This window comes from Rhamphochromis sp. 'chilingali' (assembly GCF_963969265.1).
Source record: "Rhamphochromis sp. 'chilingali' genome assembly, chromosome: 1".
NCBI lineage: Eukaryota > Metazoa > Chordata > Actinopteri > Cichliformes > Cichlidae > Rhamphochromis > Rhamphochromis sp. 'chilingali'.
The window spans coordinates 16,078,070-16,103,957 of NC_137929.1; the positions used below are offsets into that span (position 1 = coordinate 16,078,070).

General features: G+C 42.0%; 2 protein-coding genes across 2 annotated transcripts in view; one reads left to right on the forward strand and one right to left on the reverse strand.

Annotated features, from left to right (window-relative positions):
- LOC308393864 (NACHT, LRR and PYD domains-containing protein 12-like) overlaps positions 1–25,888 on the reverse strand; it is a 534,253-nt gene that overhangs the window by 503,628 nt on the left and 4,737 nt on the right. The window contains exons 3-4 of the mRNA XM_080877886.1: positions 24,865–24,941; positions 22,909–24,748 (exon numbers count right to left, since the gene is read on the reverse strand). Of these exons, the coding sequence (XP_080734012.1) occupies positions 22,909–24,748; positions 24,865–24,941 (1,917 nt within the window). The remainder of the gene's footprint in view (positions 1–22,908; positions 24,749–24,864; positions 24,942–25,888) is intronic.
- Positions 725–9,065, forward strand: LOC308394409 (uncharacterized protein). The gene is made up of 4 exons (XM_080878725.1): positions 725–889; positions 1,552–1,624; positions 6,747–6,839; positions 7,848–9,065. The coding sequence occupies exons 1-4, from the start codon at positions 804–806 to the stop codon at positions 8,163–8,165; spliced, it is 570 nt and encodes a 189-aa protein (XP_080734851.1). The 5' UTR covers positions 725–803; the 3' UTR covers positions 8,166–9,065.

The following is a 25,888-nucleotide window of genomic DNA, read 5'->3' on the forward strand; positions in this document are numbered from 1 at the left end:
AGAATTCATATTTGATGGAAGTCTGCCCTTTTCTTTGATTTCCAACAATGTTCTGTAGAAAACTGGTGCTAGAATCGTCCAGAATTCTTTGTAGAATTCTGCAGGAAAGCCGTCTGGACCTGGAGCCTTATTATTGGGCATACTTATCAGGGCTTCCTGGAGTTCACCTGGTGTCAGTGGTGAATCCAGTGCCATTGCTTGGGTGTCTAATAATTTTGGAAGCGTTATGTTGTCCAAAAACTGATCAATTTCCTTTTTAGATGGGTTTAATTGTGGTGAATACAACGTTTTATAGAAATCCCTGAAAATGTTGTTTATTTGTTTCGGTTCATATATTGTATTCCCAGATGAATCTTGAACAGCACATATAGTTGTTTTTTCTTTATTTATTTTTAGCTGGTTTGCTAGAAATTGACCGGATTTATTACCATGTTCATAATTTTGTAAGCGTAGTCTTTGTACTAAGGATTTTGTTTGTTTGTTTTTTATCAATTATCTCATTTAATTCTAGTTTTGTTTTGCGTATTTTGTTCAATGTTTCCTGATCTTGGTGGGACGCGTACACTCAAAAAAATGAACTCAGCCTATCTCTGCTTTTACTAAAGTAGATTTTGTTGTTTGTTCTTAATAAACTCGATTTTGCAAAAATCCTTAAAGTGTTTGTGCAAATTTAATGAAATGTTGTTACTTTTTGTTGTTACACAAAGTCATTGAACTGTGTCAACGTAACATTGTTGAGTAAATTCACAGGTTTGTCCCTCTGCACATACTGCTGCGTGCAGAGCCCGCCTAAATAAGGGCCAATGCGCATGCGCACCACCCTCTTTCTCAAGCTTGCTATTTCTTCGCCATGTGGACTGGTTCAGCCGCATTTTTGTCCAAAAATCAGGTAAGAAGTCATTTTTCTTGTAAAGCCCGTCTACATATATATGTTCACACGTCAGTTAATGTCGCAAGTGCTACTAAGAAAAGAGTACAGGCAGGGTTTTGCCCGGTAAAGGTTTGCTAACGTGGACTTGCTGCACGTGAGTTTCCAAATGATTTTGGAGGGGACTCCATTGCAATAGCAAAGCTCTGTTTTCAGCCCAAATGTAGTGTAGCGCTAGCGTCGGTATGCGTCGGTACAGGCAGCGCATTCGGTCCGGCACGCACTTTCGCGCCAAGTTTATACTCGGACGCCTGACTGCGTTGCACTTTAGCCAACAACAGTGGAGAAGCGCTCCTCGCTAGCAGACAGGTTAGGGTGTATTTTCTGTCTAATATTTCAGCTTACGTTTTGATGTAGCTTGCAGAAAGCATTTAGTAAGCTGGTGTAAGATGAACTGCATTAATGTTGTACAATGTCCATGGGATTTCTCACTCGACTTTTAATGTCAGATTACACACACATTTACACAATATGCAGTGGTGATGATGTAGATCAATAAATTCATTGTTGTAGCATACAATATTAAAAATAAAACTGATTAATATGAAACATTAACAATGTGCAAATTATTTAGTTTTTTCAGGGACAGTGTAATGAAAATGTCTTTTGTGCTTCTCCCCCAGATACGTTGATGTGGCAGTGCAAATTGTGCAAAAAAGTGGTGTCATCACGAGCTCTGTTATTAAAACACTACAGGTTAGTTCATAGTAGACAGCAGTATCCATGTGCCTATTCTGATTGTGTCTGTGTTTTCAAAACATGGAATGCTCTACATAGCCACTTAAGCAGATCACATACCCAAAGAACTCTAGACAAGTCTGTGAGTTTGGCAACATTTAACTGCCATTTGTGTTCCTGCTGCAACATAGCTTCGGAGCAGGAGTATTTTTCTCACATTAACAACCATCTAAAATGTAACGAGACTGTGCATTGCATGTTTGAGGGTTGTTCTTTCAAAACAAATATCTATGGTACATTCAAGTCTCATCGAAATAGGAAACACAATCCTTATACCTTAAAAGACTTTAAAATCGGTATTGCTAACACTATTGTAGGCCAAACATCAGCTGATGACAGTACAGACACTATTGTAGAAGAGGACATAAGTGCAAATATTGATCACGATACAACTACAAGTGAGACTGAAGATTTGGCAAATGTAATAGAACTTAATTTTGCATCTCTTTTACTTAAGTTGGAAAACTATTTTCATGTTCCCAGCATAGCAATTGACGAGTTGCTTTCAGAATTGCACTACCTGATAAGCTGTGCATCAGTGCCTTTGACAAATCAAGTAATTGTAGACATACTCAAGAATCATAACCTTTGTCTAGACCAGCCTGTTATTGAAGAACTGACAAAGGCAGTTTCTTTTAACCCTTTGTTAAAAGCCATAGAAAAGGACGGCACACTTGCCACTGCCTTCAAACGCAGACAGTATTACAGAAAACATTTTGAAGTAATTGATCCAATTGAATACATTCTCGACTCCCAAAGCAAGAGGACCTTTCAGTATATTCCTATTCTAAAATCATTACAGCAGATATTTAAACAAGAAAACATACTGAACAAATTTGTCACTAGCCACAATCCGAATCCTTTTGTAAATAAGGAAAAGTATACATCATATAAAGATGGTCTACATTTTCAAAATAATGAGGTTTTTCTCAGGCGGTGAACTAAGAATCTCTATTTGTCTTTATGTTGATGATTTCGAAATTTGCAATCCATTGGGGACATCACGGAAAAAGCATAAACTTTGCTCAGTTTACTGGATTTTAGGTAACTTGCCACCAGGTAGTCATTCATCCCTCTCTTCTATTTATTTGGCTCTCTTGTGCAAAAGTGAGGACCTTAGGACCTTTGGCTATTCAAAAATATTTGAGCCACTTTTGCAAGACCTTGTCATTTTAGAGCAGCAGGGAGTGTTCATTGACAATTTAGGGGTCAACTTTAAAGGCACTGTCCAATATGTAGTGGCAGACAGCCTCGGAGCTCATGGATTGGCCGGTTTTGTGGAAAGTTTTTCTGGAGATTACTTTTGCAGGTTTTGTACTGCTACACGCTCAGAAATTGAATCAAAAGCTACAAATAGTGACTTTTCTCTGAGAACTGAGGAGCTCCATCGTGTACACATAGCAACTGCACGTGAGACAGGGGTAGCTTGTTGTGGTGTGAAAAGCTCGTGTGTCTTAGCAGACAGTCTGTCTTTCTTCAAGGTCACTGCAGGATTCCCCCCTGATCTTGCACATGACCTTTTTGAAGGTATTGTGCCTTTTGAGATAGCTGAGTGCCTTCGAATACTAATAGGCAAGAAGTACATCACTTTTGAAAATCTAAATAGACTTGTTCAGTCATTTCCCTACAAAGGAGGGGATCAGACTAATCGCCCTCAGAAATTGCCTCACAATTTTCTTAGTAAAAAAACTGTTGGTGGCAATGCACATGAAAATTGGTGTTTACTAAGACTTCTGCCACTTATTATTGGACAACACATACCTGAAAACGAACCAGCTTGGGAACTTCTACTAGATTTGAAGGATATTGTTGAGCTTGTTGTGTGTCCTGTTCATAACAGTGACTCAGTTGCATACCTGGAGAGTAAGATTTTAGACCACCATCAAAGGTACAAAGAAGTATGCCCAGATAGAAGACCATTGCCAAAACATCACTTTCTGGCTCATTATCCCTCAATAATTCGCCATTTTGGTCCACTTGCCTTATTATGGACAATCAGATTCGAGGCAAAGCACACATTTTTTAAAAAAGTTGCTAGACACACAAACTGCTTCAAAAACATAACCCTGTCTTTGTCAACCAAACACCAGCTCATGATTGGCCATTACATGCATTCATCAGGCTGTAGCAAAGCCACTTTTGAGGTTTCACGAGTCTCGGCAGTCCCAGTAGAACTTCTCAAACGTGAAATTGCACATTGTCTTGCTGAAAAGTACCCTGACACAGCTGTAGTTAGCCTTGCCCAGAGTGTGTCTGTTGCAGGCATCTACTACAGGAAGGGCATGTTAATAGTACATGGATCACTGGGGGGTCTGCCAGAGTTTGCTGAAATCCTGCAGATGTGTATTTTGGCAGATTCGTTGGTGTTTATAGTAAAAAAACTGAGCTCGTGGTACACTGAACACTATGGATCCTTCAAAATTGACCCATCTCCAAAGGAAATTTCTCTTGTTGCACATGAGGATCTGGTGGATTGTTATCCACTTTGTGACTACCAAGTCGGAGCTTCTCGCATGGTTACATTAAAGAGATACATACACTGTTCAGGTAATTTTAATGTCCATGTTGCCGATTTAATTTTTGTGCTGTATAGCAGTTCTTCTCAAAGTTTGGTTCTTAAAAATAGTTGGACCAGAACTTAAATCTACTCGGATATGTTTCAAGCCTTGTAAAAATACTAGAAAAAAAATTGTGCTGCAAAATTCTGAATACCACTAAAAAAATGTAACATGTACTGAAGTTTGGGAACCACCTGCTCATGTTCTTGCACTTATTTTTTAGAGTAACAGTTGGAGATTGGGACATCAGAAATGACAGCCCCAACAAAGCTTCTGATAATCCTGGGGGAGAACAACGCACTCAAGTTAACCCTTCCTTTGGGGATACCAAAGAATGTTAACGAGCTCAAAGCGGAGATTGAAAATCAGTGCGGAGTTTCTGAACAGTTCAGATTGCAGTACATGGACACAGATTTTAATCAGTTCCTTAACATGACATCCACATTTGATCTAAAAGACATGGACAAAATAAAAGTGATTAAAACAGGTGTTTCAGAAACATCCACTGGTAGTAATGAAAGCAGTGTGTCCTCATTTAACTTGGGTAGCCCCTGCTCTGGTCACAACCCTGATTATGACACAGATATACTGTCATCGCCAGAATCCAGGTCATCAAGCTCCTCGAGCTCAGCAAACTCCACGCTGCGATCAGAAGCCTGGCCACTGGACTTTCGCATACCTGAGTTTAGCTTCGATGTAGAGCTGCAATTGACAAAAGGCAACCAGGAATTCCAAGCCAATGGAACACTTTTAACCCTAAAACCAAAGCTCAAGTCTGACATTTTAGAGAGCTTGTCTTCAGAAATTATGAAGTACAAAGCTTACCCTTCAGACAGCAATCTTAGTGATGTTTGCCAAGCTTTGGTTGTAAAGCATCCATGCTTGAAAGAGAAGGGTTCAGAAACTGGATTTTCTGCATGGAAGATCAGTTTGAAGTATAAAATGTCAAACTATCGTGGAAAACTGAAGAACTTAGGGTGTAGTGAGTTGGTCATCAATTCTCTCAAAAGAAGAGGGAACAGTAATGTGCATCCCAACCAAGTCAAGAAACCCAGGAGAGCAGAGGTGAATTTCTGCCCTGATTATCCAGCTGGAGAAACCCGAGAGAGTCAGGAAGAAGAAAGGTTGGTGCTGCTTTCAGAGTTCAAGAAGAAGAACAATAATGAAACCATCAAAGCAAAAATGGCCCAAACCTTTCCTCACCGGAGGCAAGAAATTCTTCAGGACATGCCCTTCGTAGCTGACTTTAAAAGCCGATGGCCAGCTCTTTTTTCTCCACGTGAGGTAACTGAATCAGTTGATCTGCAAATGCACTCCACATGCAATATTTTAAACCCATCACGCTAAACATTTGTTTATTTTACAGATAAATGCTGAATTCCAGCATCCACATTTATGGCACAGCTGGACAACAACACAACCAAACTGACCAAAGTCTTCAGAAACAAGGGAGGAACATCTGGATGCAAGATCACAGAAATCATGGCTGCAATTGATGAGGTTTGGAATTAATTTTTTTCAATGCTTCATTCCCTCTTTTAATACATATGATTTTGTTGTCTCCTTCTATTGTAAGGTAAAGTTTAATGTTGGTATTATGGGATTGTTTATTCTTTGTCCTTTTCATGATAGTGTTGTCACAGTAATAAAGTTTTAAGTTGATTTGGATACTTTATAAAAAAAATTGCCAGAATTAAAAGCTGTTTTTACAGGACAGTAGCGTTTCCAAAACGGGATTTGCCGCGGCTCCCTGGGGAGAATTTTGGCATTTACAGTAGAAAAGCTGAAGCTAGAATAAACTGCCATCAGGCACCTTTCAAACCAAGACGGGATAAAGGGAGGTCTCTGAGCTTAGTACTACAACTGTTTTTTCATTTGTCCTTGCAAAACCTCCTGTTCAAGTCCTCCAAACACACCCACGTCACCCCGCTTCTCTTCCAGCGTCACTGGCTGCTGGTCAACTTCAAGGTTCATTTCAAGATCCTGGTTCTGGTCCTTAGGGCCTTACATGGACAAGCACCATCATACAATGGAGATCTTCTCAGTCCCAACACCCCCAGCAGGTCCCTGAGGTCCAGTGATCAAAGCCTGGTAGTGCACAACAGTCTAAAGACCAAAAGTGACAGATCATTGCTGCTGTGGCCCCCAAACTCTGGAACTCTCCTCCTAAGCCTTAGATCAGTGGACTCAGTGGTTTACTTTAAAAAAAAAATCCTCTGTTCAGGCTGGCTTTGGTGTGACCTCTTGTTCATCCTCTTCCTCACTGGATTCTTCATGCTGCTGTTTTTGGTCGGGTTTCTGTTTTTTTTGGGATCCTGTGGTTACCTTTTTTTGCTCGTCACATTTTTTCAAATGATAATGTTCCTTCTTTCCTTAACTTTTTTTTATTTTAAATTTTGTTGTTCTTCTGTAGTGTGTCATGGACTTTTTTTCTCAAAGCATTATATACATTTATTTTGCTGAAGTTAACTGAAAATGTCTTTAAAGTTTAGCTAAGTAAAATTTGCTTTTATGTTTTACAGAACGACACAGTTGCAATGAGAAGAGTGTGTACGCTGAAAGGACTTGCAGTCTACCTCAATGAAGATCCGAACAGCTTGATCAAAGAATATCAGGCAAGTAATCAAATAGAAACAATTTCCAGTAATAAAAATTTAACTGACGGTAATTTTTCCTCACACACATTCATTAGATTATAACAAAAAGTTAAAATTAGAACATTATTGGAGATATAAAAGCACAAGCTTATGCGGGAGTGACCCTTGCCATTACAGTTGGGGTGTAATGTGGGCTGAGTGTACTGTCTTTCTGCTTTGTTGTTCTGCCGTGTAATCTAGATGATGGACCAACACCTCTCATCTCGCTCTGAGCTGTCTACTGTTTTGCAGCTTAAAGGGATATTCCACCCCAAAGTGAAAATTGGTCTATTACCATATTACCCAGAGTAAGATAAGTGAGAAAAAATAATTTTGTAACCAGTGCAATAATTCTCCTGATCCGGCAGCAGTCTATTTGCTTTTGCCTAGCATTTAAAAAATGGAGTGAATGGGAACTATAAGCATTTTGGTTGCAAATGACTCTTTAATGGTACGAATTATTCCTGGTGAGCTCAATAATCATGTCGACTTTAAATGAAAAGTAATAAGTAACTTGAAGGATTTGGAGGAGTAGATTTAGACTTGGGAATACATTATGGTTACCACATACAACACTGTAAGCCGCCGCTGCATGGTGCATGGATATTCGAATATGTGTTTATTTATGGAAACCAGAGGCTTTTTCAACCACTGTTGTTGTATCCAAGTGCTATGCCATGGCGGGTTACAGGGTGCTTTGGCGTAACCGTAATGTAGGCCCAAGTCTAAATCGCCTCCTCCTGCAAATCCGTCGTGTTACTTTTTACTTTTCATTTGCAGTCGACATGATTATTGAGCTCACCAGGAACAATGGGTATAAGATCAGAAATGTACTGTGCTGGTTACAAAATGCTTTTTTCTCACTTATCTAACTCTTGGCAATTTATGGTAATAGACAAATTTCCACTTTGGGTGGAATATCCCTTTAATTGATATGAAACCCTGCAACTTGTATTATTATGTTTATTTACTTATTAATTTTTTTAGGATGTGGACTTCCATGAGGCCGAAAGTGAAATGGAGAAGACGCTCATTGGCATCTACGTCATCAAACCAGAAGGAGAGCGTGACCTTGACCCGGCAGAAGACATTGGTATCATAATTGAGGGTGTCGCTGTGCTCAGAGATCTTCCTGATGTTGCCACTGCTGTTGTGTTGTTGTTCGGCCTGATCTACACTTTAAACATGAGCTACCCATCCAACCTCAGGTACACTTTTGAGTTTTTTCAGAAAGTACTGATGGGACTTGATGCTAAGAAGCTATCAAACAAAGTTCAAGTGCTCAGAAACAAACTCCTTGAATAAAGAGGAGGAAGCGGGAGGCCCTTATTGCTTAACTTAGTTTGAATGCTTTACGTTCAGGTATAGTTAAGTTGTTCATAAACACTTTTTTTCATTGTCAGTACTGTTTCTTGGGAACATTCACCAGTTTTAGAGAACAATAATGTTCATTTGCATTTTAGCAAAATACTGTTACTTAAAAAATTGGTGTTGCACTTCTTCTACTGCTACTTGACAACATACAGAAAATGACAGACATTTTAAAAAGTTCTAGCGGTTAGGCCGCTGTGATTTGATATTTCAAAGAATGTGACATTTGGCAGCTGTCTGCAACTTGGGATGTAACCATAACTTGAAAAACTGAGTAGCACTGTTTTACAGTACAGTTTTTGAACAAAACAGCCAATTTTCACTGTTTTAAATGAGTTTAGTTTGCTCTTTCATGCTTATCAGTGTTTGAAAATAATTCCTGAAACGTCCTGTAAAATGTAGGATTTTTTTTGATAATTTGGATGCTTTCTGGACCAGTTGAAAGACAAGTTGGTTAGCACTTCACTGATCTTTGAAGTAAAATATTGTTTTATGCACAAAGTATTTAGTTAAAGTTGTAACAAGTTGTCTGCATTGATTGCACTTTGTGTTAAGCTACGGCTCTACAGTCTTTTCGGTCTGTCAACAAGTATTTAATATGCACTGAATGTGCTTAGTAAAGACAGGACTTTGTTGGATCATTTTTTTTAATCATTTTAGTTTGACGACAAGTTGGTTAGCACTTTATACTGATCTACATTTTCTGCACAAAATATTCACTTGGAATTTGTAACAAGTTGCATTGATTGCACTTTGTGTTAAGCTGTTGTGCTTGGAAAAAAGTATTTTATATGCACTGAATGTGCTTATTAAAGGCAGGATTGTGTTTGATAATTTGGGTGCTGTCTTCATTTCTTCCTAAAAGATCTCCCTAAGATTTACTTAAAAATGTTATGTCAAGTGGTTCCACATAACTGCTTTAAGTAACTTTTAAGAAACTTTGCTATTTTGTATGGAAGTAACCAGTGTAAATGATTTATTTGTAATTGTATTGAATAGAAATTACTTAACAATTTTATATAATTCAAAAGTAACAAAGTTATGTAGCAGCTACATAACAGTTTTACAAAGATACTACCTAACCAGGTTATGTCCTTCTAAAGCAGAAAAGTTATGTACCAGCTAAGTAACAGTATTACAAAGATATTGCCTAAACAAGTTATGTAGGCTTAAAGCAACAAAGATAAGTATCAGCTAAGCATTGCAATTAAGTTACATTTAGCCAATACACTTACGTAAATCTAACTTAACAGTATTGAGTTCAAACTAAGTAACAACATTTCTTAAAAGTTACTTAAAGCAGTTGTGTGGAACCACTTGACATAACTTTTTTAAGTAAATCTAATGTTTTATTTTTTTGAGTGTAGGCTTCTTCTAGTGATTTGATGGTTTTTTCTAATTCCTGAATATTTTTGTTTTCTTTTTTCTTTTTATGTGATGAGAAAGAAATTATTTTACCTCTCATCACAGCTTTCCCTGCTTCCCACAGAACAGAAGCTGATGTTCCGGGAGTGTCATTATAGTCTAAATATGAAGTCCACTCTTTTTTAAAATATTTAATAAAGTCTTCATCTTTAAGCAGTGATGTATTAAATCTCCAGTTTTTACTTGGCGTAGTATTGTTCTTGTGCATTAGTGTTAAAGATACAGGAGCATGATCGCTGACAGCTATAGGGTGAATCTCAGTGTCTGAAATGTCGCTCAGCAGTGAGCTGCTGACCAAAAAATAATCCAGACGAGAGTAGGAGTGATGGACATGAGAAAAAAGTATATTCCTTACTGGTGGGGTGAAGGGAACGCCATGCATCGCAAAGACCAAAGTCGCTCATATACTGTTTGATTATATTTGTGGATTGCCAATTACGCTGAGTTCCTGCTGTATTGAGCCTATCCGTTTCTTCATTTAGTCCAAGGTTGAGGTCGCCTCCAAGAACAAGTGTGCCATCTAAGTGTTCAGAGTAGTGATGGTAAATTTGATTCTTTTTACTGAATCGAGTGTTAATGAGTCACTCACCAAAGTGAATCGGCTTTTTTGAGTCATTTGATTCACTGAGCCAGTTGACCAGAGAGTGCAAAAATTTTACATTTTCACTCAAACTTAATTTGTTTCCCTTTTCATGTAAATGCCACTGCTAAGATGAATGATTAAAAAACAAACAAACTATTTTATAGAGAAAAAAAGAGCAAAAACATTTCTAAAATTAAGCAGTTTCCTATCAAAATTGCTTAATAAACATTTATTTTGTTTATTTGTATTTTATTTGTATTTTCCTTAAGTGTGTCAAATATATATTTTCTCATCTAAATGTCCACTGCGCTGTGAGCCAGGGGGCGGTAATGCGCCTTAACATTGGTTCGGTAATGCGCCTTAACATTGGTTGCCAACCAAGAAGAAGAAGAAGCTGTGAGCCAGGAGGGAGGGGGTGAGTGAGTGATTCGTTCGTTCGCTCTATGATTCAGCACAGGAGGGAGGGGGTGAGTGAGTGATTCGTTCGCTCGCTCTATGATTCAGCACAGGAGGGAGGGGGTGAGTGAGTGAGTGATTCGTTCGCTCGCTCTTTGATTCAGCACAGGAGGGAGGGGGTTAGTGAGTCCTGAGTGATTCGTTCGCTCTTTGATTCAGCACAGGAGGGAGGGGGTTAGTGAGTGAGTGAGTGAGTGAGTGATTCGTTCGCTCTATGATTCAGCACAGGAGGGAGGGGTTGAGCGAGTCCTGAGTGAAAATAGCACCGAGGAGCTATTTTCTTGATGTGAGCTTCTACTCAGGGTTTTTTCTTCCAGTTCAGGGCAGAAATGCTTTTGTTACGAAACTGGCTGTTGTTTCCCCCCCCCCCCCACAATTTTAATTATAAGCTAGATATATTTCTACTAATGGGATTAGTTTGCTAACAGCAACAGGGATGAGTCAGTGAGTCAGTTGGGCTTGTGAATCATGATTCACGAGTCAGTAAAGTGATTCTCGAGTATTGAACGAATCGTTCACGAATCGAACATCACTAGTTCAGAGAGTGCACTGAAAAAACCGTGAAAGAATGAGGGATCATCAACATTTGGACCATATACACTTACAATACATATGTTTTTATCACGTATAGATAGTTTGATGATTAAGAATCTGCCCTCTGGATCTATAACTGTATCGAGTACTGTGAAATTAATATTTTTATGTATTAAAATTGCTACTCCCCTTTGTATAGAATTATAACAAGCTGAGAACACATTAGGAAACTCAGGTGTTTTAAGTTCATTCGAGCCTCTAAGATGTCCGTGGGTCTCTTGTAAAAGGACATCTGCCTGTAGTTTTTTGACTTGGTTAAGTATTTATAACCTCTTTTCTCTGGAGCCAGCTCCATTTATATTCCATGTAACGAACCTTAGTGCACCCATAGATGTCTGTGTATAACTAGGGGTGTATGCTGTGTGTGTGTCGCTTAGACAGGTAGAGAGAATACATCACTTGAGAGAGAATACAGACCTGCAGACTTTTAATGAGAATCTTTGTTTGGCTTTAATCTGCATATGAAGGAGGAAGATGGTGTCACATTTAGGCTTCCATAATGTCGACAGTCTGTCAGTGAGATCTGATCCAGAGTCAGAGTGAAGACACACATTTGGACTGTTTCCTATTTTGAATCTGACTCCAGAACATTTTGAATGAGTTCAGCTCAGTGAAGAGTTCCAGCTGGAAAGATGATCTCTGTTTGCTACCTGCTGCTGTCAGGTACGACTGTTCACGTCCACACGCAGGAAAAATCTGCTGACTGCAGAGGTGGGTTGAGTATCCAAAAATTTTACTCAAGTAAGAGTAGCATTACTTTAAAATATTATTACTCAAGTAAAAGTGAAAAGTAGTCGTCAAAAAAGTTACTCAAGTAAGAGTAAAAAAGTACTTGGCGAAAAGACTACTCAAGTAGCGAGTTACTGTTTTAAATGTCTGATTTATTTATTAAATAAATGTTATCAGACAAACAAAAATTAATAAATATACAAATGTTACTATTTTCAAAAGGAATATATGTAAAGACATCAAAATAAGGCACAACAATTCTAATTTCCAGATTTCAGTTTTTCACAACATAAAGCTTTTTTCACCAATACCTACAGTATATAATATAATTATATAAACAGTGCAAACAATTTCCAGTGACAAGATATGCTGTAAACTTTATATTAATTTTTGCTCCAAATGGCACAACAGCCTCAGAGAAAACAGAGCGAGGCATCTTCAACATATGTCCATACAAGGCAGCTCAGTTTACCATAAATTGCATGGGTGTGCATTTATTTCTGCATTTTTAGCAAAATTGTGCCATTTCTTCACTCAGTGAGGTGATGGTTAATGTTCTGTCCTTATTGTGCGTCCCTTTGCCCAACTTGACAGACAGCTAACGGTTTCAATGAACATTGGAGGCGGAAGTAAGTTTAAGGCTTTTTACTTCGTCAGTAGTTCAATAATTGACATCCTTTTCTTCCCGTAAAACTAAAAACAAACACAAAGTAAATGTTACAAGATGTCTTTTCCTTTTTACTCACACTTCTAGGATATGAACTATACTGTTATATAGTATGTATAATCAACAGCGACTCAGTATTGATCACAATGCAACTTAGCGAGTTTAGCTTCCTCAAAGATAAACATAGCAGATGAAATAACTGGTTTCTAAACAAATCTCTGTAATAGAAATGCACCAAATAAACTTGTAAACATGTTGTACATTAATACTCACAAGCAATAACTCTCCAAGGCAGAAACGTTTTAAAGAGCAACAACATATTCTGCAGGCTAACAAGCGACCAGCTTCCTGTTTCCTCTACCCACAGGAACACAGAAAAACCCTACCAAAATATAAGCTGGTGAGTATTCCCACTATGACCAGCAGAGGGTGCTGAAGAGAAAGAACCTGTGCATGTCATAACACTCCCTGTCTGGTATTGTAAAATACCATCATGAACCAACTGAAACATCATAAACTGCAAGATTTTACAGATTATATCTGAATACAATGTTTACCATCATGACACACATACTTCTCAATCCTTTGGGGACATTAATAACACTGTCTCTGACACATGTCTCAGGTAAGTATTAATAGTTACATTTCTTGAGACCCTCACTTTAATCTTCCTGACTCTGCCATCCTTATCCGGGAAGATCTGGTTGACAAGTCCCATTGGCCATTCATTACGCCTCACTTGTGCGTCTTTGATGAGCACCAAATCTCCCACCTTGAGGTTTGCATGGTTACGTTGCCACTTGTTCCGGCTTTGCAGTGTCCCTAAGTACTCCTGTCTCCATCTGGTCCAAAATGTGTTTGCAAGGTGTTGAACTTGCCTCCACTGCTGTCGATGGAGATCTTTCTCAATAAAACTTCCCGGAGGGGGGAGAGGAGTGCACACCTTCTGAGTGAGAAGCATGGAAGGTGTCAACAGGAAGGGTGTGTCAGGATCTGTTGTGATAGGAGACAAAGGTCTAGCATTAATGATGGCTGTTACCTCTGCCATTAGAGTGGAAAGCACCTCATGTGTCAAGTGAGAGTGCGTGGTTTGGAGAAGCATTGCATCCAGGATACATCGGGACAACCCTATAATACGTTCCCAGCTTCCTCCCATATGAGAAGAGTGAGGTGGATTAAAGATTCAGGTGCATCCCTCTCCTCCCAGGTATGTTTTAATGCTTGACATGTCGGTCTCTGTCAGTGTGAAACCTAGCTCCCGGCAAGCACCAACGAAATTAGTCCCACAATCGGATCGAATCTGCTTAACAGGCCCTCTCAAACTGAAGAATTGACGCAGGGAATTGATGAAATTTGATGCATCCATCGACTCAATCAGTTCAATGTGCACAGCACGTGTGCTAAGACACATAAAAAGAACAGCCCACCTTCTGCTATTTGCCTGGCCTCCTCTTGTGCGCCTTGTGACCACAGACCAAGGGCCAAATACATCCAAACCCACGAAGGTGAAAGGAGGTTCGGTGCTGATACGATCAGAAGGCAGATCTGCCATTTTTTGCTCAGTTGCTCTCTTCCTAAGTCTGTTGCAGGTGATACAGTTGTGGATAATCTGTTTGATTAGCCTCCTTGCTCCTGTAATCCAATATCCAGCAGTACGGACTGCACCTTCTCTGAACACCCGTCCCTGATGCATTACTCGCTGGTGATGGTGTTCTACTATCAACTTGGCAACGTGGCTACCACCTGGAATAATGAGAGGATGTTTCTCCTTGTAGTCGATGTTGGCGTGCTTGAGCCTTCCACCTATCCTCAAGAGTCCTTCATCATCACAGTAGGGACTGAGTTTTTGTAAAGAGCTGTGTTTTGGTATGTCTTTACCATTGGCAATACAGGCACGTTCCTCCTCAAACATTTCCTTCTGCACACTTTTGATGACGACAATCTCAGCCTTTGTCAGTTCCTCTGCTGTGCGAGACTGTTTGCAATGATGCCATGAACGGCAAGAGGGACCTTCACCTTTGCTCTTGAAGAGCTTTGCAATATGAATGAGCAAGCTCAGGGCCTTGAGGAGTTTCTTCAAAGAGGAAAAATGTCTGAACCTTTGCGATCCAAGCAGAGACCCATCATTACTCGTGTGAGTGACAAAGCTACGTATTTCATCATCCAACTCGGGGTCCACAAGGTCATAGGTTTCAGCTTCTCTTGTAACACTAGCTTGTAACAAGAAGGCAGGTCCTTTAAGCCAGGCACTGTCACCAAGCATGGCAGCAGGCACAGAGCGTCTGTCTATGTCAGCAGGGTTAGAGCTCGTAGGGACATAGTGCCATTGTTTTGGTTCTGAAATCCTCCTGATTCGCTGCACCCTGTTGCCACATATACATAGAACCTCTTCGTCTGGTTGCTTATATAGCCTAAAACCACACGACTGTCTGTGTAGAATTCAACTGCCTCAAGATTTAGGTCCAGTTCACTTGTGATGACTTCGGCAAGCTCTGCAGCTAACACAGCAGCTCCCAATTCCAGTCTTGGAATTGTATGAGCAGATTGTGGGGTCAATTTTGCTTTCCCTAGAATGAAGCCCACCTGATGGTTCTGATTTTCACCAGTGGTCTTCAGGAAAGCAACTGCTGCAATGGCTTTAGTGGAGGCATCTGAAAAGATGTGTAACTCTTTTCTGATTGCTGTTGACATCGTAGCAGAAGCGTAGGTTCTTGGAATATGTACATTCTTGAGCTCGACAAGAGATTCTTTCCATGTATCCCACTCGGCCTCCCTTTCTCTAGGCAGTGGAGTGTCCCAGTCTAGGGCCTCACTTGAAAGTTCTCTCAGCAGCATATTTCCCTGGATTGTAACCGGTGAAGCAAATCCTAAGGGATCAAAAAGACCATTGATTGTAGCTAAGACACCTCTCTTTGTAAAGGGCTTCACTGTCTCTGCTACTCGAAAGGTAAAGGCGTCTTTCTTTAGGTCCCATATCAGACCAAGACTTCGCTGTGTAGGTGTCACATCAGTCTCCAGATTTAGCTCCTTAAGCCCCTTTGCACGGTCATCTGGAGAAAACGCATCAAGAACCTCAGAGCTGTTTGATGCTATTTTATGCAGGTGAAGGTTAGATGTGGCAAGCATTTCCTGTGCTCTGTTCATTAGATCAATAGCTTCACTGGCTGTGGTCCTTAACATAAGCGCATCATCAACGTAGAACTCCCTCTCAACGAAGCGTCGTGCATCTGATCCGAATTCCTCTTCACCATGAGCTGCTGCACATCCAAGGCCATATATAGCTACGGATGGTGAGGGACTGTTGCCAAACACGTGAACCTTCATTTGATACTCACAGATGTCATTGGCAGGATTGTTGTCTTCATGCCAGAGGAAGCGCAAATAGTTTGGATGGTCCTCTCTTACAATGAAACTGTGAAACATCTGTTCAATGTCAGCAGTTACTGCAACAGTTTCACGTCTGAACCGCAACAATACTCCCAATAAGCCATTATTGAGGTCAGGTCCAGAGAGGAGAACATCATTGAGAGAGACGCCATGGCACTTTGCACTTGAGTCAAACACAACCCTGATCTGATTCGGCTTCTGAGGATGGTACACCCCAAACGTAGGTAAGTACCAGCACTCCTTGTCCACCTCAAGTGGAGGAGCCAGTTAAGCATGGTCACGATCAAATATGTTCTGCATGAAAGGAAAAAAATGCCTCTTCATTTCAGGCCTTTTTTCAAGGGTGCGCTGAAGAGAGGATAAGCGTTTGACGGCCTGGTCGCAATTGTCGGGCAGCCACTGGCGAGGTCCCTTAAATGGAAGTGGCGCTACCCAGCTGTTGCTGTTATCTATGAACATCTCTCTCTTCATGACCTCATGGAACAGTTTGTGTCACGGCTAGACGGTCCTCACCGATCGTCTTGCCAATTTTTTGTGGTGTTTGTGTGTACTGTGTCGTGTTCTCCTCTCCATCCTGTGCATGTGTTTTTCTGCTGGAACATGTACTTCCGGAAGCCATGGCACGGAACGGCAGTTGACCGGAGGGGAGTGTCCTGAGCTAGAATCATTGCACCTGTGCGTAATCACTTCGCCGGCTACAACTAATCTGAAGCAGACTTATTTAACGGGGCGGTTGAGTCACAACCAACGCTGGAATGTTGAACTAAATCGGGTAGCGTAGTCGTGATTAGCATACCCGGTTTGTGAAGGAGAGAACGTTTTCGTTATTGTGCGTGTGTTTTTTCTCATCTGCCTCCAGGATTCAGGGATCGGAGAAGGAGCCGGCACAAGGAGTTGTTGTGGATTGTTACTGCACTGTCATCGCGAGGAGAGGTCGCCGTATCACTGCACTGCCCTTTTTGGATTATAGACTCAAACTGTTGACTCTGTTTTAGATGCTGTTCTTCCACTAGTCACATGGCCAAGAACTGTAACACAACAATCAAGTGTACAGAATGTGAAAGCAGGAATCATATCTCTGCCCTTCATCCAGGACCACCTCCTGCAACTCTCTTTGGTCATGGCGGGGAGGGCACAGAAGAGACTACTCAGCCTGCTATAACATCGACTTGTACCGAAGTATGTGGAGAGGCTCAGAGAGGAAGATCCTGTTCTAAGATCTGGTTGGTAAAGGTTTTCCCAAAAGCGCAGCCAGAGCGAGTGACAAAGGCTTATGTCGTGCTCGATGATCAGAGTAATCGGTCACTTGCCAGGTCAGAGTTTTTTGATGTTTATGGCATAGAGGGGAGGAGGAGGAGGAGTCTCCATTTACAATTCGTACATGTGCGGGAACGACAGAAATGATGGGTAGAAGAGCTACAGGCTTTGTAGTGGATTCACTAGATGGAGCCACATCAGTCACGCTGCCGACAATAATTGAATGTAATAACATTCCGAGTAACAGAGCTGAGATACCTACCCCTGAGGTGGCAGCAGAACATGCTCATCTAAGGCCAATAGCCCATCTCATCCCCCCACTCGATCACAAAGCTGAGATCCTCCTTTTACTTAGATGTGACCTACTTAGTGTCCACAAAGGTAACTTGTCCACAATTGGAGCGACACCACGTGCAGAGTCAAGATAGCTTAGCCCTGGGAGATAACCCTCTGATTTTGCTGCCTCAACCTCTTGCAGCAGGTCACTAAGCTCTCTCAGCTTCACAGGATCCTTGCTGCTGACCTTTGGGAAGTTTGTAAGCCTGTCGAACAGTGTTTTTTCAATTATCTCTGGAGAGCCAAAACATTCCTCCAAGCGTTCCCAGGCTTTGTCCAGTCCAACTTCAGGACGACAGACATGCACCGTCTTTATTCTTTTCACATGCCGTGCCAAGTCGTGCCCCAGCCACTTAAAAAGGAGGTCCAACTCTTCACTAGGGCTGAGTTTTAGTCCACTGATTGCATTCAGAAAGGAAGATTTCCATGCCCAGTAATTTTCAGGGCAGTCATCAAACTTTGTGAGACCAGCATTAATAAGATCCCTCCGTGCCAAGTACCTTGCTATATCACCCACCTGAGCACTGCCATCTGGTAGGAGTGGTGGTGCGACTCGATCAGGCGACCTTTCCCTTGTGCTCTCTGGTGGGTGCGGTGTTGAGTGGGGGTAATTACCAGACTTTGGTTCCTGAGATAGCCCTGATGATGGAATGGCTTTGTTTCTCATTTTGAACAAGTGAGATTCAACATATGGAGTACCAAAGCTTTGCCTGGGTGGAATCGTGGGCTTCAGCTCATGAACAGTTGACTCTCTATGCTCTGCCTCTGGTTTAGCGCTCTCGGTTGGCTGTAGATGCTGCTCCACATACTGGAGTGTCCTTTCAGCAGTCTCTTCAAAGGCTGGTTTCCTTTCAGTTTTGACAGAGTCCTCTCCTGCAACCTCAAGGATGGTGGCTTCAGCCATAGCTGCTGCTACCTCCTTTTCATACTGTAAAGTGTTCAATTTGGCTTCTATGCGAGCCTTCTCAATCATCATTTCTGACTCTATTTTGGCATAATCGGCTCGTGCGCAAGCTGCCTCCAGTTTAGCACGAGCTGCAGCAGCGGCTCGACTGGCTGATGATCCACTAGATGCTATAGAGGCCACTGACCTGGTCTCTAGAGCCGACAGCTGCGTTATTTCTTTTGTGGCTTGTGTGTCCTCCATCTCACAATGCTGCTGTGTGGCGAGAGTAAGCAGTAGTAGAGATGAGACGTGCTGGCAGATGAGGTTGCTGTCTTTGATTATCTCGGCCTGCTGAGAAGCTGCTTTTTTACTGCTCTGTCCTTATTGTGCGTCCCTTTGCCCAACTTGACAGACAGCTAACGGTTTCAATGAACATTGGAGGCGGAAGTAAGTTTAAGGCTTTTTACTTCGTCAGTAGTTCAATAATTGTATATTGTCAATAACCCAATGTATATACTATATATATATAGTTATACTTGTATAACTATGCATGTGACAAATAAAGAACCTTGAACCTTGAACCTTGAATTGACATCCTTTTCTTCCCGTAAAACTAAAAACAAACACAAAGTAAATGTTACAAGATGTCTTTTCCTTTTTACTCACACTTCTAGGATATGAACTATACTGTTATATAGTATGTGTAATCAACAGCGACTCAGTATTGATCACAATACAACTTAGCGAGTTTAGCTTCCTCAAAGATAAACATAGCAGATGAAATAACTGGTTTCTAAACAAATCTCTGTAATAGAAATGCACCAAATAAACTTGTAAACATGTTGTACATTAATACTCACAAGCAATAACTCTCCAAGGCAGAAACGTTTTAAAGAGCAACAACATATTCTGCAGGCTAACAAGCGACCAGCTTCCTGTTTCCTCTACCCACAGGAACACAGAAAAACCCTACCAAAATATAAGCTGGTGAGTATTCCCACTATGACCAGCAGAGGGTGCTGAAGAGAAAGAACCTGTGCATGTCATAACAGTTAAGCTTCAGCAGCAGTTTGCTCTCAAGGTTCTTGCTGTGAAGCTGTAACTGTTTAGCAGTGAACATGAGTCCTGCATGACTAAGAAGTCCTTCACAAGCTCCAGATGCAGGAAGAGCTGTATTGACTTTGATCGACAGCTTCTTGATGTGACGAAAGCCATGCAATAGATCCACACTTCCAGTGAATGGACATGAAAGGTACCTCTCCAGCTCCCCTGCTTCTGGCTTTCCTGACCCCATGGATCCATCATCTTCGTCGAATAGGCCGCTGTTTGTGCTGGCCTCATCCAGCTCTGTGTCTAGGTGATGTCTGATGAAGTGGAGACCTGTGGAAAGATGTAAGGTTTTCAAAAGAATTAGGTCTGCTCATTATAGTGCTGTATACACTGCCAAGCTGCAGATGTTTGTTTGGAGCTAGCCTCCAAAAGCTGGCCATACACTGTGCGATTTTTGGCCCATTTTGAGCCGATTTCAGTCGCGCAACCGTTTTGGGGATCGGTCCGAGTTTTGCCTTAATCGTGTATGCATCGTGTAGTATACATGGGGTAACAAAAAGCAGTTAACACCTCACGACCAGCTCCCAATCATCAATCGTATGGTCGCAAGATAATCAAACCTGTTTGAAATCCTGTCGCCCCTCAACGCAGCCTCTCACACTGCGCACGCACAAACACAGAAATCAAAGAGAAAAGGTGGAGCAGCACGCCAGTGCAGTGTGTGATCTGAACACAAGAGATGGAGGCACAACTTGTAGGATGAGGCAAGCTCATCTGAGTACGTAAGCGTAGAGCTGCCACCCAGGCAAAAGAAAAATAGAGCTATATCACGTTACAACGTGAAAAGTTTATTGTCATAACAATATACGTTTCATGTTCATGCAATATACCTTTCACTTTTGAACAATATGTATATTGTACGAAGGTGATATTATATTGTTCAAACGTGAAAGGTATATTGTACTAACATGAGGCAGCTCTACGCTTCCTTATCCGAGCCTTTTCAATGTGGCCTCACAAAATTATCACGACTACAACAACCATGAAAAGAGTTGGATGGACATTGCTGCTCAATCACAGCTGCCTGGTCAATGTTTTCCATTAGTAATTTAGCAAAGTTGACGGTGTGTGTGCGTGTCTGTGTGAGTGAGTGAGTGAGTGAGTGAGTGAGTGAGTGAGTGAGTGAAAGACACAAAGAGGGAGAGCGAGGGACAGATTTTGTATGATAAGCTTCATGTTATGGACGCACAGTTTGAGCACTCAGGTCGCATCAGAGCATCAGGCCGTATAGTGTGAGACCCTGCATCGTGACCTATGAACTTCTAACCTCTGCGATTTAATTGTACAGTTTGAGCAGGAGCTGAATAACGCGACTGAAAAAATAAAATAAAGTATAAATAAAATAAAATAAAATCGCAGTGTTTGCCCGGCTTAATTAAACTAAACAAGCTGCTGTTTCACATAATAAACCCTGTCACCCTCAGTATTGCCTTATGTTTTAACAGTTAAAGCAGTAGAGACGAGCTGTTTGCATGTGCATGGAACTCTAGCGTCATTAACCAGGCTAGCTGTTAGCTTATAGCTCACGCTAGCTAACCAGCGAGCAGTTAAAGGGACAGCAGAAGCTGCACAAAACACCCACAAACTTATCTCACTACAACGTAGCGCCGAAAATATGACTCGCAGCTCGAGCTCGACACAGCTGCTGTAACATAAGACTGAAATCCAGCTAACCACAGCTAAAAAGATATTTACAGAAAACTTACCGTTTCCTCAGGTTACACGAGTTGAGTTGTTTTGGCTCTCACTGAAGACACCGACGCTGAAGACATAGTTGTTCTTTTGTACTGCTTTTAAGCGAAACATTCTTTGTATATGAGGCCAAGGCTGTTCATCCTCTTCAGCTCTAGCGTAGACTCTGCCATTTTTCATGTTTCTTCTTACTGGGTGTCTGCTACTTTGAAACGCTTGAGCCGCTCTGCCCGCCACAGTTTCAAACTGGTCATGTGACTGCACGGCCACATCTCATTGGTAAAAAAGTTACCGGAAACTCCACTGGCGCCATGTTATCTAATGCGTTAAACTAATTATTTTTTTTTAAAGTAACGAGTCGAATTTTGCAAATGTAGCGGAGTAAAAGTACCGTTTCTTCTTCACAAATGTACTCAAGTAAAAGTAAAAAGTATCGTGCAAAAAAGGTACTTTAAAAGTACATTTTTTTCAAAAACGTAATCAAGTAAATGTAACTCGTTACCGCTGACTGTTACCAAACGGAGCAGAAATCTCATCACTGGACAATAATGATGAATGAACTCAGAGCTGCTGATATCAGATCTGATTTCAGGGGAACTAAACACAGAAATGATTGGCTCATTTTAGCTTTCTGAGCCATTATCTGCTGCTGTGTCGCTAGTTGGCAGAAAATGATTTGTATTCCTGTTCAGGGCTTCAGTGTTTATGAGTCCAGATCCAGGTGACAGCAAGTCAAAATGATGTTACCTGTCTGTGTCCAGCAGCAGCCTGTATTCACTTTGAATATTGTTATAAGCTGACATGGATCAGTTTGTCTTTGATTGGTTTGTAAATGTCACTGTTTCCATTGGACCTGAGTGACGTACAAAGACAGAGAGGGAGAGAAAGGAGAGAGAGGATGGAGACAGCAAAGAGAGAGCAAACACAAACAGGTGAGAGTGGACAGGTGACCAAGGTCAGCAACCAATCAGAGAGCTTCTGTTTGACCCACAGTCACTGATGATGACTGCACATAACCAAGCAGTGTGTTACTCTGATATCAAATATGGATCCTGCTCTTATAATAATGATCATCAGATGATATTATTGTGTTATTTTGTAGCTGAATACGATGTTTGTGTGATTATCAGTGAAAGAAGCAGTGAGGAGGATGGAGAGAGAGAGAGGACAGAGGGTGAAGTTAGAAACACTAAAAGGATTTTTCATGGATTTCATGGATAATTTGAGTGATTTCCAGCAGGACACTTAAACATGTCAGTGGACGTCCTAAAGAACATATTCACTGATATGAAACGTGTCATTGAACAGGATTAATATCAGTGGAAACATGGTGGAAACAGCTGTGACTGCATGGATGTGACACACTTCAAATCTGTTCTCCACTCTTGGATTTGGGATCCATGGAGCTGCTGCTGAGTCTGTACAATAAAGGAATGGTGTGGAAGGTTGCAGCGTACGGACACAAACACTTTGTGGTTACAATCTGATTTTATTTTCAAAATTAAACTACTAACCTACACTGATCAATGATGTTAATGATCACATCTGGACTCACCCAGCCTTTCTGCAGTTCCTCACAGCTGGAATCAGTCTCTGTCGTCCCCGCTTTGATGTTTTGTACTTCAGCAGGTCCAACTCATCCAGAACCTCCTCTGACATCTGCAGCATGAAGGCCAGAGCTGAGCACTGGATCTCAGAGAGTTCCTTCTCTGATCTGTTCTCTGACTTCAGGAACTCTTGGATCTCCTGAAATAATGAGAGGTGGTTCATCTCCATCAGACAGTGGAAGATGTTGATGCTTCTGTCAGGAGAGATTTCATCACTGTTCATCTCCTTCAGGTTGTTGATGACTCTCTGGATGGTTCCTGGACTGATCTCTGTCTGACCCAGCAGACCTACTAAGAGTCTCTGGTTGGACTCCAGACAGAGGCCATGAAGGAAGCGAACAAACAGGTCCAGGTGGCCATTTTTACTCTCGAGGGATTTCTCCATGACTTTAGTCAAAAAGACATCCATTGATGTGAAGCTATAAGACTTGAACTTGTTCTTAAAAAAATATCTGTTTTTGTATTCTTCTCGGAAATTCCCTAGAAAACCTTCTACCACCTCTGTCTTCCTGTTGGAGTGACAGTGGAACATGTAGACAGCAGCCAGAAACTCCTGAATGCTCAGATGAACAAAGCAGTAGACTGGTTTCTGGAAGATCACACACTCTCTTTTGAAGATCTCTGTACAAACGCCTGAGTACACCGAGGCCTCTGTCACATCCAGACCACACTGCTCCAGGTCTTCTTGGTAGAACATGATGTTTCCTTTCTCCAGGTGTTCAAACGCCAGCCTCCCCAGCTTCAGAAGAACTTTCCTATCAGCCTTCGTCAGCTCCTGTGAACTCGTCTCACGTCCCTCATGGTACTTGTTCTTCTTCTTCTTTGTCTGAACCAGCAGGAAGTGTGAGTACATGTCAGTCAGGGTCTTGGGCAGCTCTCCTCTCTGCTCTGTAGTCAACATGTGCTCCAGAACTGTAGCAGTGATCCAGCAGAAGACTGGGATACTACACATGATGTGGAGGCTCCTGGATGTCTTCATGTGGGAGATGATTCTGCTGGACAGCTCTTCATCACTGAATCTCCTCCTGAAGTACTCCTCCTTCTGGGCGTTAGTGAAGCCTCGTACTTCTGTTAGCCTGTCAACACATGTAGGAGGGATCTGATTGGCTGCTGCAGGTCGGGAAGTTATCCAGACGAGAGCCGAGGGAAGCAGATTCCCCTGGATGAGGTTTGTCAGCAGCTGGCTGACTGATGACTTCTGTGTGACATCAGACAGCAGCTTCCTGTTGGTGAAATCCAATGAAAGTCTGCTTTCATCCAGGCCGTCAAAGATGAACAAAAGCTGAGAGACAGCCAGCTTCTCTGCTGTGACCTTCTGTAATGTTGGATGGAAAATATGGAGCAGCTTCAGAAGACTGTACTGATCATCTCTGATCAGGTTCAGCTCCCTGAATGAAAGCAGAACCACCACACTGACATGTTGGTTCTCCAAGCCCTCTGCCCAGTCCAGAGTGAACTTCTGCACTGAGAAGGTTTTTCCAACACCAGCCACGCCGTTGGTCAGAACCACTCTGATGGGTCTCTGTTGGTCAGGTAAGGCTTTAAAGATGTCCTGGCACCTGATTGGAGCGTCATGGAGGGCGTCCATCTTGGAAGCTGTCTCCAGCTGCCTCACCTCATGTTGGGTATGAACCTCTTCACTCTGTCCCTCTGTGATGTAGAGCTCAGTGTAGATCCTGTTGAGGAGGGTTCTACTTCCTGTTTCATCACTTCCTTCAGTCACACGTTCACATCTCCTCCTCAGACTGATCTTATGTTCATCTAAAACCTCCTGCAGACCAACATCTGCTGAAAGAAAGAAAAACAATGAGACTAAAGAGAAAGAAAACTCTTCAATGTCTGAACAACACAAGAAGTCCAGTTTTCAGAAATGAGTCCATCAGCAGACAGATGTTCAGTCTTACTTTGTACACAGCTGCTCTGACTGGTTGTCTGCAGTCCAGCTCTGCTTCTGGATCTTTCTCCACACTGTGCAGAAGCTCTGATGGTGACATAGAAAAGTCAAAGTGGAGATACTTCTGTGCACCTTTGATTAGACTCATTATAAAAAGGAAAACAAAGTTTAACACAGTCATGTTTCCAGTTCACTGACTTACATTTATTCCATGGACACTCACTCTAACCTGAACCACAGCTACAACCCAACATTGTTGAGGCCTCATCTCCTCCTTTCCTGACTGTAGAGGTTAAATATGCAGCAACCAACAAATAAAAGAATTTGGTTCATTTCAAAGAAATTCACACGGTGACCAAGTAAAGTAACCGTAGTAAAGGAGACAACATCCCGTTGATGGTGGGATTATTTGAAAGATTTGCTTTAGTCACGTCACCAAATGCAGTTGAACCACCCGTGGATCCATGTTTGACCATTCTACCACTCTGAGCTCTGCTTTTTAATCATTTTATTAATCCATCCATCCATCCATCCATCCATCCATCCATCCATCCATCTTCATCCGCTTTATCCAGGGCCGGGTCGCGGGGGCAGCAGCCTAAGCAAAGAGGCCCAGACCTCCCTCTCCCCAGCCACCTCCTCCAGCTTATCCGGGGGAATACCAAGGCGTTCCCAGGCCAGCCGAGAGATATAATCTCTCCAACGTGTCCTGGGTCTGCCCCGGGGCCTCCTCCCGGTGGGACATGCCTGGAACACCTCACCCAGGAGGCGCCCAGGGGGCATCCTTGTCAGATGCCCGAACCACCTCAGCTGGCTCCTTTCGATGTGGAGCAGCAGCTGCTCTACTCTGAGCCCCTCCTGGATGGCCGAACTTCTCACCCTATCTCTAAGGAAGAGGCCAGCCACCCTTCGGAGGAAGCTCATTTCTGCCGCTTGTATCCGCGATCTCGTTCTTTCGGTCACTACCCACAGCTCGTGGCCATAGGTGAGGGTAGGGACGTAGATCGACCGGTAAATTGAGAGCTTCGCTTTTA

What these genes read in the sequence shown, in the direction of transcription:
- LOC308394409 (XM_080878725.1), top strand. Translation starts at nt 804, where the DNA reads ATGCGCATGCGCACCACCCTCTTTCTCAAGCTTGCTATTTCTTCGCCA. An exon ending in CATTTTTGTCCAAAAATCAG is followed by an intron (nt 890 to 1,551) that starts GTAAGAAGTCAT and finishes CTTCTCCCCCAG; the next exon opens with ATACGTTGATGTGGCAGTGC. An exon ending in GCTTGATCAAAGAATATCAG is followed by an intron (nt 6,840 to 7,847) that starts GCAAGTAATCAA and finishes TAATTTTTTTAG; the next exon opens with GATGTGGACTTCCATGAGGC.